Genomic DNA, 16,991 nt, shown 5'->3' on the forward strand with positions numbered 1-16,991 from the left:
CGGGAGGGGGAGCAAGCCAGCATCAGGAGCATGGAGGTGAATGCCACTTTTCGACGCCCGTCGCGGCGCGTGTACGCCTGGGAAGTGTCCATCAAGGTGGGGTTTTACCCTTCTATGGATACAGTCACGAAAAAAAGTTTTTTGAGAAACGCCCAGCATCTATTTTGGGAGTCTTCCCTCTGGTTGCGATATCGGTCCGTCCAGGAATGAAACTCAATGGTAAGCAGGCGGCAAACTTTGTAGAGCCACATCCTGCTTGCAGACATGGTCATTATGTCAGGTGAAGGATTGTGCATGGAAGCATATCCTTCAAGTGAATAGCAAGCACTACCAGAAGCTGAATTCAAGTACGCACTTTTGATATCAACAATGGTGCATTTAGGGTATGTGAAACAATTTTCTGAATTACATGTAATGTGTGTTATGTTTCCATGAAATACTGCAGTCCTTTTTTTTTTTCATTTGTGGAATATGGAATTTTCCACCACAGAAAATTTGGATCTTAATAATGCACATGCATACTGCACAGATGAATTGTTTTTTTCTCATGTTTCTTATGTGTATAAAAATGTATATAAAACTATTGCTTTCAGTAGCAAGATTTATGCTGAAAGTTCTCTCATTAAATACCCTTTCGTCCAGTTTCTAAAATGGCAGATTTAACACAGCGCTTTTTGTACTTGTGAACAGTACATGCACTGTTAACAATAATGCCACAGCAACTTGGAAACTCTTCCATATAACTTGCCAATTCCAAGGGACACTAAATGAGCAGGGTGCCATAGCCACAGTAAAGCGTATGTTGCAGTTTTCAAATGGTACCAAGAGTACCGTCAAACACCACGTAATTTCCTTCACAATTCCAACTACACAGTCATTTCAGAGCTTGGGAGGCAATCCAAGAAGGCGTACAAACACTACGGAGCATGCATTCTACTTTTTCAGTTCAACGTAAGGTGAAAATGAAGCACCTGCAAAGTATTGGCCGTATTTCCTCAAGCCTATTTATTACCTCAACTTTTTGATCTTATGTGAGCACTTATGAAGTTGATACACTTGGCAGCAACTGTTCCAATGTGACAAAAAAAATTGTGTAATTAATGGTTACTATAAAAATTTGCTGTAATGTCCTGCTGAAATAGAATATTACCTACAAGCTGCCCCTAACAGCACTACAGTAGGAGGGAGGAAACAGAATTGCAACCAATTAGTACCAAAAACTAAGAAAAAAAAAAGCTTACATAATGTATGTAACGTTGCCAAGAGATACAGGCAAAAAGAAAAAATCTGTCGCTGTTGATATATACAGCTGCGAAGTGCATAACCATAACTAAAGAGCACAAGAAAAGCATCTATGAGAAGTGATTTCTGCTGCATAATAAAACAAACCTTGCAGAAACCATGATATAAGTGAAGTTAAATGCCAAAACAGTGACTCTTTTCATGCACAGCTAGTGCAATGGCAAACACTGCACTGCATGTGACGGTGCCAAGCCTTCTCACAGAAAGGGTTTGCACAAGGCAGTTACAATGCTGTGGACGTGAGCAAGCAGCAACACGAGGACTTGTTTTTAGGGGTCCCAGTTTCAGCATCAGTGACGTAAGGGCATGCAAGGTTTGTTCTTACCTGCTTGCACCACACACCCGTCCGCCAGACAGCATAGATGCATGGTTAGTACTGATGGGTCATCTGCTGCTCAGTGATTACAACACACAACAGACATGCAAGTGAACAAGTTTATTATAAAATCATTTAGCCATAAATACTGACTAGTACTTTATACATCCCTTGCTTCTTCCATCCTGCATGGGTCCATGAAGTAGACTCACATAATGTACAGCTCATATTTCACACTATACAAACAAACCATTCTCCTGCCGGTGTAAAATATTATGCATCTTCCTTGCTCTGCCCAGTCGCAGGAGTACTGCAGCCGAGCCACTTGCGCAAAACCACCTTCGAAAGACTGGAGAGGAAAGGATCACGGCTGGCCGGGAAACACTGGCCGCAGCGCTGCTTGTCAAGGTACTGTGTTTTCATGTAGTCTCATCTTCCACCATATCAGTTTGGCTGAATTGCTAGTTCATTCCAGCACAGGCTCTGGAGACTTGATCAGGAGAGCAAGAGAGGAAACAACTGGTGCGACAATGCAGAGCACAACAGCCAGAACGAACAAACTCCCAACTAGCATGGAGCATTTCAGGGAAGCTGAGCATTTTTCTTGTTCTTGGAGGGACCTGCAGTCGGCCAACCCAGGTGAGTGCGCCCCCATGGCAGGACACGTGGGCAGCGCTCACGTCGGACAACACCAATGTGAGTCAAACAACAGCTAGGCCTAGCTACAGCCTGCCGGACACTGACTGCCATTTACACCTATGTACAACATTCAGACTCGGGTTAGCAATGCTGTGAGTAGCCGCACACATGCAGCCGCCTGCATGGGTGCCCCTGCACAGAGCATTGGTGACACAGACAACCATGCATGGTAAGTTGGGCACACTTGGAACACAGTTATCACCTTGCCGCTCCTCTGTACATATCTACAGGCGTGGCACATCAGTCCTGAGCCGCACTAGTGGCCAGTGGGGCCTCGAGGGGAGCCCTTACCGTCTCGGACCAGCGACGGCCATCAGCCGCGGGCTCGAGCGTGGTAGCTGCCCGACTGGCCGAGTCCAAGCTGTGGCTGAAGCACAGGGCAGCCTCGGGCTTGGCAGCTGCCTTGGGCCGCAGGGTGTTGCGGAAGCCCTCGAGGAAAGTGCGCTTGCCTTTGCCCGGGCTGTGCTGCGGGGCTTTGCGGTCCTCTGCCTCGGCGGGCCGCACCAGCTTCTTGTCCCGCTGGCGCATGGATTTGGACGTGCCACTGTCTGCCACGGCCACACTGCCCCGCGCGCACTTGTGCGCTGCCGCTGGGTGCGAGAGGGTCTTGCGCAGTGACGGGTTCCACAAGGAGCTCAGCTCAGGCGCAGAGCTGCGAGAGGCACACCACAATCGCTTGCACCCTTCCAGCTGCCAGAATAGAGGAGCAATGAGACATGCCCTGTCTGACACCTGCACACATTATATTCTTCCAGAAAGAAGTCCAAAGTATGTGGCTTCGTGACCAGGCACAGCGCTACTTCAAAATAAAAACAGCAGAATCTTGATGATCTCATCAGAGTTTATCCAAACTTCTCAGCATCTTGGTCAGTCTGAGTTATTTACAGTGCACTATGTTTAACATGATGCAAACACTTTCCTGGGCACTGGATGATGCAAATGGTTGGCCATTAAGTGAACATCAGCAAGCAGTGCAGCCTGGCGGTAACTGGAATTAACTTTACTTGCTGTGCCAATGCCATGAGACTCCATAAGCCACAGAGTAATTGCACTGTTTTCAGAAGCACGAACTTTTAAGTGTTGAGTAGCAGCAATGCCACCAGTTTTCAGACCATGAGCACTGTGAACTAGGAAGCACTTGTAATTGAGGTAAACGCACATAACTTTGTCATAGGAAACAGTAAATGAGTAGTTATGACTATCACTGACTCCAGTGATAAAGTGAAAGGAACCTGAATGCACTGATCAAAACCCTAACAGTTGTGATGGCAAAATGCTGCATACTGGTTTAGGTAATCTTGCGTGCCCTCTTCATAAATTTATAAAGCTGGCCGAATGCACACGCTGTCTGAGTGTGACCGACAATCTGGTTTACTGCTTTTATATGCATTGCACTAGTTTTGGTAAAAATGATATCAATACAGACTTTTCGCAGACCTATGCTCTCCAAGACACTTAACAATCCAATATGTCAATATGTTCTTCATGAGACTACTACACTAGCACCAATTACAGAAAGACATGGGTCTCCATTAACAAAAGCCTGCAGCTACTTTAATTGCATGTTCTGAATATGCATTCAAAGTAGCCCAACCAAATGTGCACCAGTGAGTTACTTGAAAGGAATAATTTGGCCATGAAAATGATATGCAAAAAACACTGATGTGAAATTAAAAGAAAAGCTTTTGACATAAAACTTGGTTAATTTTATTTACGCACAGAAGAATGCACGGCTATGAAGAAGCAGCATAGGAAAAAAAAAAAAAAAACAACAGGCAGAACAAAATTAAATGCACAGTAGAATATAAATAGGGTAAAACTAAAGCGCCAATGCAAGGGAAAAGCATCTGGCACCAACAAGCAGGTTCAAAGCACGTGCCAAGAAAGAGCGAAGTCAAGCCTTGTTTATCAGACACACAATTAGCTGCTTATGCAGTTTCAACAGCATGCATGATCTGCACCTGAACACTTTTGTCAATTTATCTAAACCGCTAATGAATGCACTTTAGGCAATCCTGCACAGGTATAAGTCTGAACAACTGCACACTTTTCACTATGCACTCTTAAAGCTGAATATAAGAACTACATATAACAAAAATGTGAAACAAGCCACCATTCACAATAGGTGGTAGGGTGCATTTTGCTATGTAGGGAATGAGTGATCAACCACAGTTAAAGTTGGCTAATCATGACATATAGGGGTTTAACGTTCCAAAGCGACTCAGGCTATGAGGGATGCCGCAGTGAAGGGCTCCGGACATTTCAACCACCTGGGGTTCTTTAACGTGCACTGACATCGCACAGTACACGGGCCTCTAGAATTCCGCCACCATCGAAATTTGACCACAGCGGCCAGGATTTTCAAAAGGGTGAAGGCACTACACATACTATGAGCCAGTTCATGCAGGATTTAATGAAGTTCATTAACAGCCTCTTCATGTGTTCTATAAAGTGAGCAGTAATTACGGCACATAATGGGGTAAAAATGAACTACGTAGTGGACTTTTTGCAGATTATGCTTCCATACACACACCCCATGAAAAAAAGCACTGCAGCATTATTTCGATTACCTGAGGCTGTGTGCAGTAATCTAAAGAAAGCTTCGTATAATACACTATTACTTTACACAAAAGAGTTTACAAAGGATCAATGAAACGATGAACTTGGATGATCACCATGTTATTAGTTTTTTGAAGTGCTGTATGACAAAGACTCTAAAGGTGCCAGATGAACAAGGCTTTACTATGCAGCTCAGAGAAAGAATGTCGGGCAGAGACAACAACCTTACTTACAAAATAGAACCACGGGGTTGGCTATACAGGATTTTGGAAGGAGATCAAGTTTTGAATGTTTTGCTTGGGGAAAGTAGCCTGGGGGAGGGGTAAACAGAAGCCAGGGTTACTCAATACCCCAAGGAATGCCAGGGAAGCAGAGGAACCTTTAATGCAGCTGGCATGCAAGCTCCTCTCAGTACAAAGAATGCCTTATGCAAAAATCCCATGTGGGATGAAAGCCAGGCAAAATGAGGAAGGATTGCAAGGCCTTTCACTCTGAGCAACAGAATGTCAAACAAAATGCTTAAAGCAAAACTTAGGAACACTTCTCAGTTTCACAAAAATTATCAATCAGCAGATGCAAGGTGTAACTTTCCTGAGGTAAGCAGCACAATGCCCAAGCTCAAAACTGCACAAAATGTATTAAAATAAAAGCAAATCAAAGCATCAACGGAAGTATGCTAACTCAAGCTTGCACAGGCAACACCACAGCATGGCATACATCTGCAAGTGCAAGAGGGCAATACACTATACTGACTTTTACTTGTATGCTTTGTTACGCAAGAAATTTTATGTACAAAGACTTACAATTACCAGAGGAATCAAGTTCCATCAATTCAGAAGCTTGACTGGCATGGCTGTGCTATCAGTTGTACTATCAGGGACAAAAGTCTCCAGCACACGTGAGAAACAAGAGAAGTGCATAGCTTTGTTACTAGCTAGTGGTTCAAGGCCATAGATGTGGAGGTGAAAGTTGGTCTTGTCTCCTCCAATGTGTGCCAGTGAAATTAGGCGTCTGTATGCATACATAACACCTACAGGGAATATGCACTCAAACTACAGCGACCACCATTTTGGCACACATACAGCACAGCCAAAGGCAGCATGGCATATCTAAACTGGCTTACTGCCATACGCCTCAGTCTGCACAGATGAAGCTGCGCACTGTACATCGAATTGGAGGCCAGTCACGCAATTTGCATCGATTGCCAATCGTGGGTCCTAGGAACTTTTGTCTCTGGTAGTACACAGGTACTAGATGCAAAATTACTGAACGACAATTGCCAAACGGAACGGTTCAGATGTCTGATAAAAGAAACTTTACTGTAGTAAAAGGTGAAATGCTTCTCAGCAAATAATAAATTCTCCTATAACAGAAATAAAAACGGATGTAAAGTGAAAATTTACTCTTCACGAACTACAGTAAACGCTCGTTAATTCGAACTTCAAGGAAGCGGGAAAGAAAGTTCTAATTATCTGAAAGTTTAAATAATCGAACGACTTCGAAAAAACTCAAGAGCTGCTTGCATCATGGTAAATTTATCTGGTAAAAGACTGGGAAATGGGAGCCTGATATTGAGACGAGAACAGCACAGCAATGACTGTTTTTCACATTTCTATCAATGCTTTATTGCGTGCACACCATCGGGAGCTTTGAAGCAGCTTCGCAAGGCCTCCCGCATCCTTCACGGGACGACGCAGTGGAGCTCCACTACTTCACCGCACAAACAGGGAACGGTACATTACGAGTGCACAGGTTCGGCACTCTAGTGGAAGAATGGAACCATGTGGACGCAAGCAAAGGAAACGCTCAGCTGGTTTAGGTCGGCTGGCTGAAGCTGGCTGATCGAGCCATCGTTGCTGCAGGCAGGTGCAAAGTTCAGAAAAATGAAACCGAAACTAAACGGTCGGACTTTTCTCAGGGTACGGGGCTGCCAGCTCGTTGTCACGCCTGCCATCCTGTGCATATCAGAGGTGCGCGAGCAACTATGCAGCACATGAAATTCAGGTTTTGAGCAGGGCTATTTTGACGATCTCGACGTGCTAGCCATACCTGGACGCAGCCTCCCTTCGAGAGCCAGTTCAAATTGGCGGTGCGAGACCCTTAGCGTCTTGACGCCATAAAACTTACATGGGCAATGGCCGCGACAGAGCTGGCAGTTCAACTTATCCATATTTCGAAATTAACAAGGGTCAAATTAACGAGCTTTTACTGTATACGAATCAATATTTAAACTATGCCAGAGGGACTATGCCCTATACTAAACAGTACACAAGATTTTTAAAGACCCTTATGTGAATGAACAAGCACAAACTAGCCAACTCAAATGCTGAATCAAGGCGGAAAACAGCACCAAATGTCTCATCATGAAGGGACACAGCCACAAAATGCTTCTATAAGCAGAACTGTCGCTTTGTTCGCGCTCAGACTTTATATCAGAATAGCCTTGAATGGCTGTCTTGTTTAATACTATGCCTGCGAGTGACACTTTACTGCTTTCTATGAAATAAATCCAAGTACTACAGCATTCTCTACAGCAATGCTAGATCGAAAAAGCAGCAGTTCCAAGTCAATGAGTGGTGATACCACCTATTAATAAATATGCAGTACTAGTGCCAGGGAGGGTTCAGCAGTTCACTGTTCTGGTAAGAAATATGACCACTGTTTCGAACTGAAATTATCCTTATCTTCCCTGGCATCGCTCTTGATACTATACTTGGACTTATTTTCTGGAAAGAAAGCACATGGTGCTCCTAAGAATAAAAAAAATAAACAACACCAGTTTAGTGAAGTGAAACACTGATGCCCTTTGTTGTGCATGGGCGTGCAGCACGCACGCACATTAATAGTCGTCGAAACCAAGAAAACTGCACGGGGAATGTTTATTTTTTTTTTTTTAATTTTTGGTGTTGATCAATGGAAAATTAAGGGGGGATGAGGGGATTGAAGGCAACTTTTCTATTTTTCAACTTAGAGTGATGAAATTTGGCAGACTGGCTTAAAACAGCATCAAACAATCAGATATAAAGTTTCACAATGACAGCCTCAGTAGTTTCCCTTTTATCATTGTTTATATGTTGTCACCATGTTGCTTGCTTGTGGAAAGCCTAGCATGACAAAAAACAGCCTACAGGTCTGTAAATGCTTTTAATATTTACTAAGAAGTGTGGTGTAAATCAAGACTCTCTTAGTTTTCTTTTTAAGTTTCTCTGCTCTTTTTTTTAAAGGACACAATAGGCACCTTCTTTTGTGTTTAGAATGTATCATGCTCCAATTACCATGTAATAAAGACATGCGAGCCTAAATGGTAAATCTGAGACTGTCTTGACGCAGACGTCATTTCAGTGATCACAACAAAACAAACGGGGTAAAAATCCATGCACCCATTGCTGTGCTACGCTTTCCACGAACAAGGTATGAAGCTCAAAACAAACTTTCGAGAAAACAGGCCTGAAAGTTCTAAGCTAGCACACACTGTATATGTGTAGATGCCGACAAATATATTTATTTGGTGTGCTTAAAGTTTACTTTTGGGTGAAATATTTCGGTACAACATAGAAACAGTGTTGGAGATGCCAAAAAGTGTACTTTTCAAAAATCAACTTTTTTCGCGATTTTTGCGATCTGATCCCCACATCCCCCCTTAATAGTGCAATAATTTTATGGCTGAAAGGTAATTGATTAGAAAGTAGATATCGGGTGTTTCAGATAAGCCCAGCAATAATTTTCCAAAATAGGCTTTTTGACATAAAAAGATGACTTCATCTCGTCCAATCATGTATAAAATTGCCAAATTCTTCAAGTCACACAGTTAAGAAAAATGGAGCTTACGAATTTCTAGAAACTGATATAGCTATTGTACATGGCCACCTAGAAATCGCGAATTGCAACCAGGCACCTATCTGTAAGAGTTACATGTTAACTATTAGAACTTAATTAGCCAGATAACCAGATAATTCAATTTTTTTCCAATGTCTGCCAACATTGCTATTAGTACACCACAGAAGCAATTGTTTTCTTCAAAAAGTCAACTTTTAAAAATTAGTGGCGGGCTTCCATGGAACACCTGTATGTGTGTGCGTGCGTGTTCACATAACTTGAGTCAAGGATTAAAAAAGTGGGAAACCAGAACTCGAGGCAACCACAGTTGTATTGTTTACAATCATGTGGTGCTCCTGAGAACATTTTTTACATTCCACTTAATTGGTTAACTATATAGTTATGCACAATTTTTAATATTCATTTTAAGGTTAAGTTTGTTTCGTTAAATTTTAGAGGGGGTTAAAAAACGACCGATACGGCAACGTTCCTCATGTGTGGTCTTTTTATCCAGCATTTCAAGAAAGCCCATGACATATGAAAAAGAACTATGTGACTATGCTCATGCACCACCATACTGCAGCACTTCTAATCATGTTTTTAACAAACAAAACATGCGCGCTGACAGTGCCCAAGTGAGCGGCTGTCACTCAGTTCCTACAGGCTGCACAATGATACAAATAAAGAAAATGGAGGCTACGTTGAAATATCTGTGATGGCTCAATAAAAGCTCCGTCTGAGTTGGCTGTCTATGACTTCCTATCACTTATCGCAGACCACGGCATGCACTTTCCATGTTGCGGAACAATGCGCTGACGAAATTTCAAACCCATGATGACAGCTGCATCGGTCGCTCATTTAGAGAATGAGTGTGCATGCTTCTTTCATTGAAAACATGTTTGGCAACACTACAGCATAGTAGCGTAAGAGCACAATCACATGGTTTTTGCATATTTTGCAGGGTTACTTCAAATGTTAAAAAAACGACCATGTTTCTTAACCCCCTGCACAACTTAATAAAACGCACTTGACCCTAAAGCAAATATTAAAAAATGAGCCAACGATTGCGCTCCTCGGAAATGTGATTTTTGAGTGCAGCTGCTATGGTACTTGAACCGTAGGGGACCACATACGGAACACGCAGTGCCAAATGGAGGCGTCTCTGGGTTTCAACCTGGGCACTGCGCACAGCGTTCCGCCGCCGATGAGCCTTGTGTCGGGTGACGGGCCAGTGCATTTACAGCGCACTCTACTCTGGTGCCATCTCTAGTGAGAGATGCATACCTTACCAAAGACGACTTGTGTCCTTGGGTTGCAGCCGCACAACCTGCCTTCATGCTCGGCCAGTCTTGAGGGGAGCGCATGCTTGCCTCGAAACTAGCCATGCTTCACATTACCACTGTACCCATCTCCCACTTTCCTCCTCACAATCACAGTCTTCCACCCTCCGCTGCGCTTCATGCTCGGTTATGTCGACAGCGGGGCATTCCGCCGAATCCTCTAAAATTTTCCGTAACTTTTTGTAGGCAATTAAATATTTAAAAAAATACTCTCAGAAGTGCCACACGATGGGAAACAACAAGGCGATGGTTTCACCCAGCTACGGTGCACCCACTCTCCCTCTTTTTATCCTTTGCTCAAATTACTTGAAACACCTTGCATATATATATATCACATTGTTTCTGCCTTTTTTTTTTTGTCAAGCCAATAAAATGGCACCACTTCAACAGCAACACCAAGCAGTCTTGGTAATACACCCGCTCAGAAGGACACACACAAGCAACACATGCACAAGGTATTATACTCCCAAAGTTATCACTTTAAATCGTCTAAATACTCACATATCCTTTGTGAGCTCCTTTTGATACGCTATAGGAGACTGTATGGCTGGAAGAAAAAACAAAAAGGAGAAATGACAGTCAATACAGAAATCACATGGAAAGTTGAAAATTTATGTACCAGCATGGGGTATCATTCAGTGCAACCCAGCAGCAGCAGCGGCTTATAAAGCTTAGGTCACATGACTGCTACTAATAATTGTCTCAATTCTCACAGTATCTTAATGATGTAAAGCCCTCCTGAAAAACCTTGAACTGTTCCCAATATAAAATTAACACTTCTTTTTGGGCGAGTTGGTGCATACTTGATTTGAAGAAAATAGCCTTTTTCAGTGAAACTTTGCCATATAAAGGCGCTGCCTGGTTTCAATAAAATTAGTTGTGAGTTAGCGCTTTGTGTCTCGTCCTTGTCTTTTCGTGGTTTGCATGCTCTGGCGCTATTTTCTTCAAATCCCAATATAAAAGTTGGTTAAACTGGAAAGTACAACCTACTTACAGAAAACAGCACTCGAAAGCTAACCAAACCCCGAAGACAAAAACGACAGACCTAAATCCCAACTGAAAATTTCCAACTTGGAATCTGCTGGTTTCAATTGTCCCAACAGGAACCTTGCTGGTCTTTTACAGGGCAAACTTAATGGTTTTTACTTGGCCAATTGGTTCCAACAGGAACCTTACTGCACTAACTGGTTTTGTGTTTGGACCTCTTGGTTCTAACTGGCAGCTTATGGTTCTAAAATGGGATCTCTCAGTTCCAGCTGAAAACTTTTTCCTGTTTAGTTTGGGGAACATTTTCTGCCGCTTATGTGGTAATGATATTCAACTAACAGAAATTAAATCTCGTATTGTGCCTGCTTTAAATTGCATAGCGGCGAAATTTAATTACAAAGCTCAGCTTATACACCATTCCCCACAAATACCTGTGGGGCATCCTATACAAGCATGAGCCCATTGTATTAGTTTGAACGTGAGTGTATGAGTTCCACATACTATAAGTCGTGCGTGCTGTAGTGTTTTGTTGCTACTCTTGTTGCTGCTTGCAAACCGAGGTTTGAAGCTGGACATGTGCTCTTATTATATGCAGATCTGCATGGTCCTTGAGATTGACTAACTTTTTAGCATAGGTTGCCAGTGTTTTCATGCGTGCTAACCATTTATAACACTACTCACTTCAACATTTCAGAACGGCTAGAAAATGAGGGGACGTTGCACGAACAGCTTCTTCAAACAAACAAATGTTATAATGCTTCAGTGGTACCAGGGCAGCCACTGGGAAGGCTGGGACCAGCAGATTACCAGTTGAAAATTTTCCCTTGGACTCCCAATAACCAAGCCTGCATACACAGCATACAAATTTACTACATACACCGCACTGCTTCTGAGTGTGGCACTGTCACTTATGGGTGATGCTGCCACTTATGAGTGCTTTGAAATGCCTAAAACGTCTTGATTTGCTAACAGAATGACTTCACAAGACAGAAATCAGTCAAATGAAGTATAATTGACATATGAGGACCTGGCAGAACCTGCGTAATTAACGACTGAAGATTGCTAATTTTTGCTATGGACTCTTGGCATGCTCTCTAAAACAATCTGAAAATTTTGAAAATTCCTGAACAATGAATAATAACGAAAGGACTTGAAAGGAACAATATTGCTGTTTCTTATCGCATCATGACCTCAAGTCCACTTACACCTCAAATCCACCATTCGGCTGCTGAAACAAACCCAACCAACACAAGAAAAAAAAATTAAATTATTTACCTAGCACAGGCAAATTTCGTTAGCTTGCGAGCCAGAATGACAAAAAATGAACAAGCATCTATAACACTGCACTTTTTCTATGTCTCGTGTTACCCTGTAGATTTTGATGTCATAGCCACTGTTCGGCTGCTAAAACCAAAACGACATAAGAAACGAATTAGTAGCCCGCCACTAATTACAAAAAATAGGTTTTTTTCTCTAGGTGTGCGAATACTCGAATAAGGGATGTGAGAATAAAAGGGAGTAAAGGGGTGAGCAAATACTTCGACTACGAATTGGATAGCAAGCCCTCGAATTAATTGATTCACAAATTGAACACATAGTATTTGGGACTCACTAGGGACTGCGAAAATGTCCGAAAAATTGGGCGGTCTGGAAAATCAAATTTCAGCCAAAAAGATCCTCCAACATATTGGCAATAAGTTGGAGGAAGCGGTCAATAGTATCGTGCACATTCTTCAGCTCCTTGTGACTAAATCTCGCCGCGTGTCGTGTACACAGATGAGGGGCAGCGACTGCTTTCACGAGCTTGGTGCAAGATGGCTGTACCGCCGTTGGCATGTCACCGTTGAACGTATGGTTTAGGACGAAGTCTATAAATTAAAGCGAATGCACCACTGCAAGAGCTGTGTTGCACCCGCAGTACGAACAGCCCAGATCGAGAAGGTGAAAGGATAAAAGCCGGCAGACACACTTAAGACTGCTTAAGAGTGAGAAGGCATAATAAGCCTGCTCTCTCACTTTGTGAACACGGTCACAGCGCGCTGTGGCCTGATGTGACCCAATGCCACACAGCTGGCTAGAAAATACCATAAAACTAACTACAGGTGTCGGAATCACCGGCCAAATTAACAAGTAAATTGCGTGTGTCAACACTGAATTTTGTGTGTGGATCCCAGCGGCTAGGCCACATCACCATTCAATTCAAAACAATGGCAAACAGTCGTTTTCTGTAAGGACATCATGAGTTTTTATTGACTGACGGAGAGATTTTTAAACCCAATTTTCTCGGTGATAAATTCGTTTTTTGCTGCCGGATGAACGTTAACATAGCCAGAAGGAGCCAAAGAATCAATTTTTACTGAGAACAATGATCGGATGGAGTCTCCCTCAGTATCCCTTTTAATTAACAGTTGGCTTTCATGTGCCAAAGCTGCATTCAGAGCCATGATGTATGCTATAGCAAGAGCTTCAAAAAAAATTTCACCTGCCTCGGGGTTCTTTCACAGCCCCCAAAATCCGAGTACATTCTATAGAGTTTTTGCTTTCTGCCTCCATCCAAATTTCGGCCATGTTCGAAACTGCAACTTTGTGCTCAGTAGCGTACAGTAGGCACTGAGCCATTGTGGCAGGTAATGATAGAATAAGAACTGGAGGAAGCCTTACCTCGCAGAAAGTCCAACTGGGTTTCCAGTATGGCCCTAATATTTGAGACCCATTTGTTGCGAGCTTCCATGGAAGGCGTCTGAATGACGAAGGAGACGCCTTCCTGATGTGGGTCCTTGGAACACAGTGTGAACTTGAGTGGGTCACCATCTTCAGAATGCTCAATGAGTGACATCTTGTTTACCTGTGTGCCAAACAAGTTTGGTGTTTACTTTTAGAGTCTGTAGAAAGACCTGCACAACACAAGTTCCACGAAATAACCAGCAGTTCAGGTCAAACAACATATGCTGAATAAACAAGGGAAGGGAAAAGAGGGGCTCGTTATGACTAGAGGTTCGACGCTTCAGTTTTAACCGAAAAAGGTCAGTATTCTTGGCATGCATGGCATAGCTATATGGCTGTTTAATGCCAGTTACACCCAGTCAATTTGAAAATTAACCAAGTAGGAAAGCCAGAGGCATGATGCAATGGTGATATCGCTGCATAAGCAGAGCACTTATGCGATTTGAGGAACTGCTCCGCTACTTTACACGACTCTGCAGGCCAGGAAGCATCACCATCTCGCCGCCTTCTATTTAAGCACTGTTTGTTACCATCACCTGCTTAGCACAATTAGTCAGTTAAGAAGGTTAATTGACTGCAGGACATTGACACAAAACCGCGCATGGCTGTCATGAAAAAGTATGTTCTGGCTACTGCAACGATTGAGCGGCAGCTTCACTACCACCATCAACATGCAGTTCACGTGATGGCCCACACTCACGCTCAATCCCACGCGACAACCCAATGATCACACGCAACCTAGGTCTCAGAAATAAACTTCCACTTCGGTATTTGTCTACCGGTTTTAATTTGAGTTACTTTTAATGACAGTAGCAATTTCTTCTACAAGCACGGCTCCAAGTACTATAACAATTGCACGTTAATTACTGGTAAATAAATGGTGCAGGATGACAAAAACATCGACACAGACTTTAATTGACTTTTGTTCGCACAGAATTGCAGCATCAAATTACCGAAAAAAGTCAGCATTTCATTCAGGGAAAATAATATTTGCCGAAAGAAACCCTAGTTATGACACATGATCGAAGCCAACAGTCGCTGAAACCAAGGAACATAGGGAATGATTTTAAAATTTGCGGTGTTCATCAATGCGAGATTAATAGGTTAATTATTTTAAAGATAACTGATTAAAAAGCAGAAGAAAAAAACAACCACATGCTGCCGGTGGGATCCGAACCCATAACCTTAGAATTTTGCGTCCGGTATTCTACCAACTGAGCTATGGGTATTTATGTGTAGGGTTACACTACACAAATACGCCCGAAAGCAGAGATAGGACAGCTGTCACCGTAGCTCAGTTGTTTAGAACAGTTTAGGACCAACTTGCGGTACCCAACGACATTCAATGATTACAGAAGGCAAATTGCACATAACTGCTCATGGAATACATCAAACCAGTTTTCACAAAGTAGGCACTGTACTCATTGTGTTTGATAAGGTGTTATGACAATTCAAATGTTTATAGTAAATCAAAGCATGTTCGTGCTACCCTTATAACCAAACTAGCAAGCAAGTTTAACAAAACATGCGAATTCAAAAGAAACCGAGGCAGATCACTTGTGATGTTTTGAAGTCACTTCGCACATCACTAACTAATGATCCTTGACGACATTCTGGACAAGGCAATACTGACCTGCAAATGGTTCTTGTAGATGTATGCCTGATTTGAAAATGGTGTTTTTGCACCAACTGCTTCACTTAAAATGATGATCTGCTCGAAGAGGAACACCTGACGCTCCCGAAACTTGGCACCCGTCGACGGCTCACTCACTAAAAGAAGCCCCTGAAGGAGCAGCTTACCCTGGGCAGTGATCTTGCCCTGGAGGAAAAAAAAGGGTGACAATTTGAAGTAGCAACACAGCAACAGCGCCAAGCCATGACAAGGAAGACAAGGGGCACTTACGTCAAAACCTTGCAGCCTTCCCACATTCATCATGTCGTTGGCAGCCTTTGGAACCACATGCATAATATGCACAGCTTTTCGGAGATCTTCTGCCTCCTTATGTAACTGAGCCCTTTCAGTGTATTTCAGTATATCCTACAAGATTGAAACAAACAAGCAAAAAAAGAACAAGCCAAAAGTATAAGTACTTACTTCTACAATGAGATAGAATGACTTTGTTCATTCTGCAAACCTGTTGCCTTTCATATGGTTGTTTCCTTTTATGCCCCGAGGCAACACTCAGTGAAATATAAAAAAGGTTAGCAGACGGTTTAGCATGGCTAAGCATGGAATATCGTGCAGTAGCACTAGTTATGGTGGGCACTTAAGGTCCCTACATGCTAAAGGCATTTGAGCTAAAGGCCTTTACCATAAGGTTTTTGACCTAAAGACATTCACCACAAATGTCTTTATCCGAAAGGCCTTTACCCTGGAGGCCTTTACCTTCACGGCCCTCACCCAGGTGAAGGCCTGCCAGGTGTACATACCTGGCAGGTTGCCCACAGCCCGCCGGGAAGGTGGGCTGCTACATATGTACGTATGTATGTATGTATGCCCGAAATCAGAAAACGCGCCTAGCAATGCTACTGCACTAAAATTCAACCAAAAGTGGATTAGGTACAGCAGGTTCTACTTATGTACGCTTACCTTAAGCAGGAGTTGATACTTCATGATGCGCTGAACTGGCTTGATGAGCAAATCGGGCAGTTGCAACTTGTGCCCTAACTTTTGACGAATTTCCTGAAACCCAAACACAAGTAGTGAATTGTGTGAGGCTCAATTCATAAATGAGAACAATATGTGCAGCACGCATGTAGGATGTCACATGTGAGCTCATTTCCTAAACATGCCAATATGTCAGGGAGCCTAAAATTTCCACACTACTCTCCTACGTTCTGCAAATTTATCAAAGCAAATGGTCCTATCTTGGGATATTCAATCCATGACTAGAAGAGCAATCCACATTTGTGAGAAATAAAACTGTAATAGCCAGCTAAGGTTAGCCATCCAAACTTACTAATCCCTGTTCAACTACTATTTCACAGACTGAAGGCATTTAATTTGAAGGGACTGACAACTGACCAAGCATGTTACCAGATTACGGTTAAATGCACTACAGCTTTCCTTTCAAAAGAAGGTTGCTTTTATTATTTTATTAGAATTGACTCATGCAATTTGTCCTCGCACATAATTTGCACACCCCAAAACTTTTTACCTGGATTTAAAAAAAAAGAAAAAAATTTACTCGCACATTTTGCGCTCCCTACTGCGCAAGCACACCAGCATGCATGAGGCTGTGTGGAGG

At 42.8% G+C, this 16,991-nt stretch overlaps 1 protein-coding gene across 14 annotated transcripts in view; it reads right to left on the reverse strand.

The window, feature by feature from the left end:
• Positions 1 to 16,991, reverse strand: part of trio (trio Rho guanine nucleotide exchange factor) — a 252,378-nt gene that overhangs the window by 30,991 nt on the left and 204,396 nt on the right. For 12 of the 14 annotated variants that reach the window (XR_016290205.1, XR_016290206.1, XM_089579062.1 and 9 more), the window contains 6 exons: positions 16,334 to 16,426; positions 15,647 to 15,781; positions 15,377 to 15,562; positions 13,681 to 13,864; positions 10,534 to 10,579; positions 2,609 to 2,969 (listed from right to left, as the gene is read on the reverse strand). Coding sequence is in view for 12 of the 14 variants with exons in the window: in XM_089579062.1 (XP_089435188.1) it covers positions 2,609 to 2,969; positions 10,534 to 10,579; positions 13,681 to 13,864; positions 15,377 to 15,562; positions 15,647 to 15,781; positions 16,334 to 16,426 (1,005 nt within the window). In the remaining 2 variants the exon portion in view is untranslated. Of the gene's footprint in view, positions 1 to 1,723; positions 2,970 to 5,109; positions 5,188 to 10,533; positions 10,580 to 13,680; positions 13,865 to 15,376; positions 15,563 to 15,646; positions 15,782 to 16,333; positions 16,427 to 16,991 lie in introns of those variants that run through there. The other 2 variants (XM_089579072.1, XM_089579071.1) reach the window with 2 other exon arrangements.

Source organism: Amblyomma mixtum, chromosome 3 (assembly GCF_055824585.1).
Source record: "Amblyomma mixtum isolate Tamu chromosome 3, ASM5582458v1, whole genome shotgun sequence".
NCBI lineage: Eukaryota > Metazoa > Arthropoda > Arachnida > Ixodida > Ixodidae > Amblyomma > Amblyomma mixtum.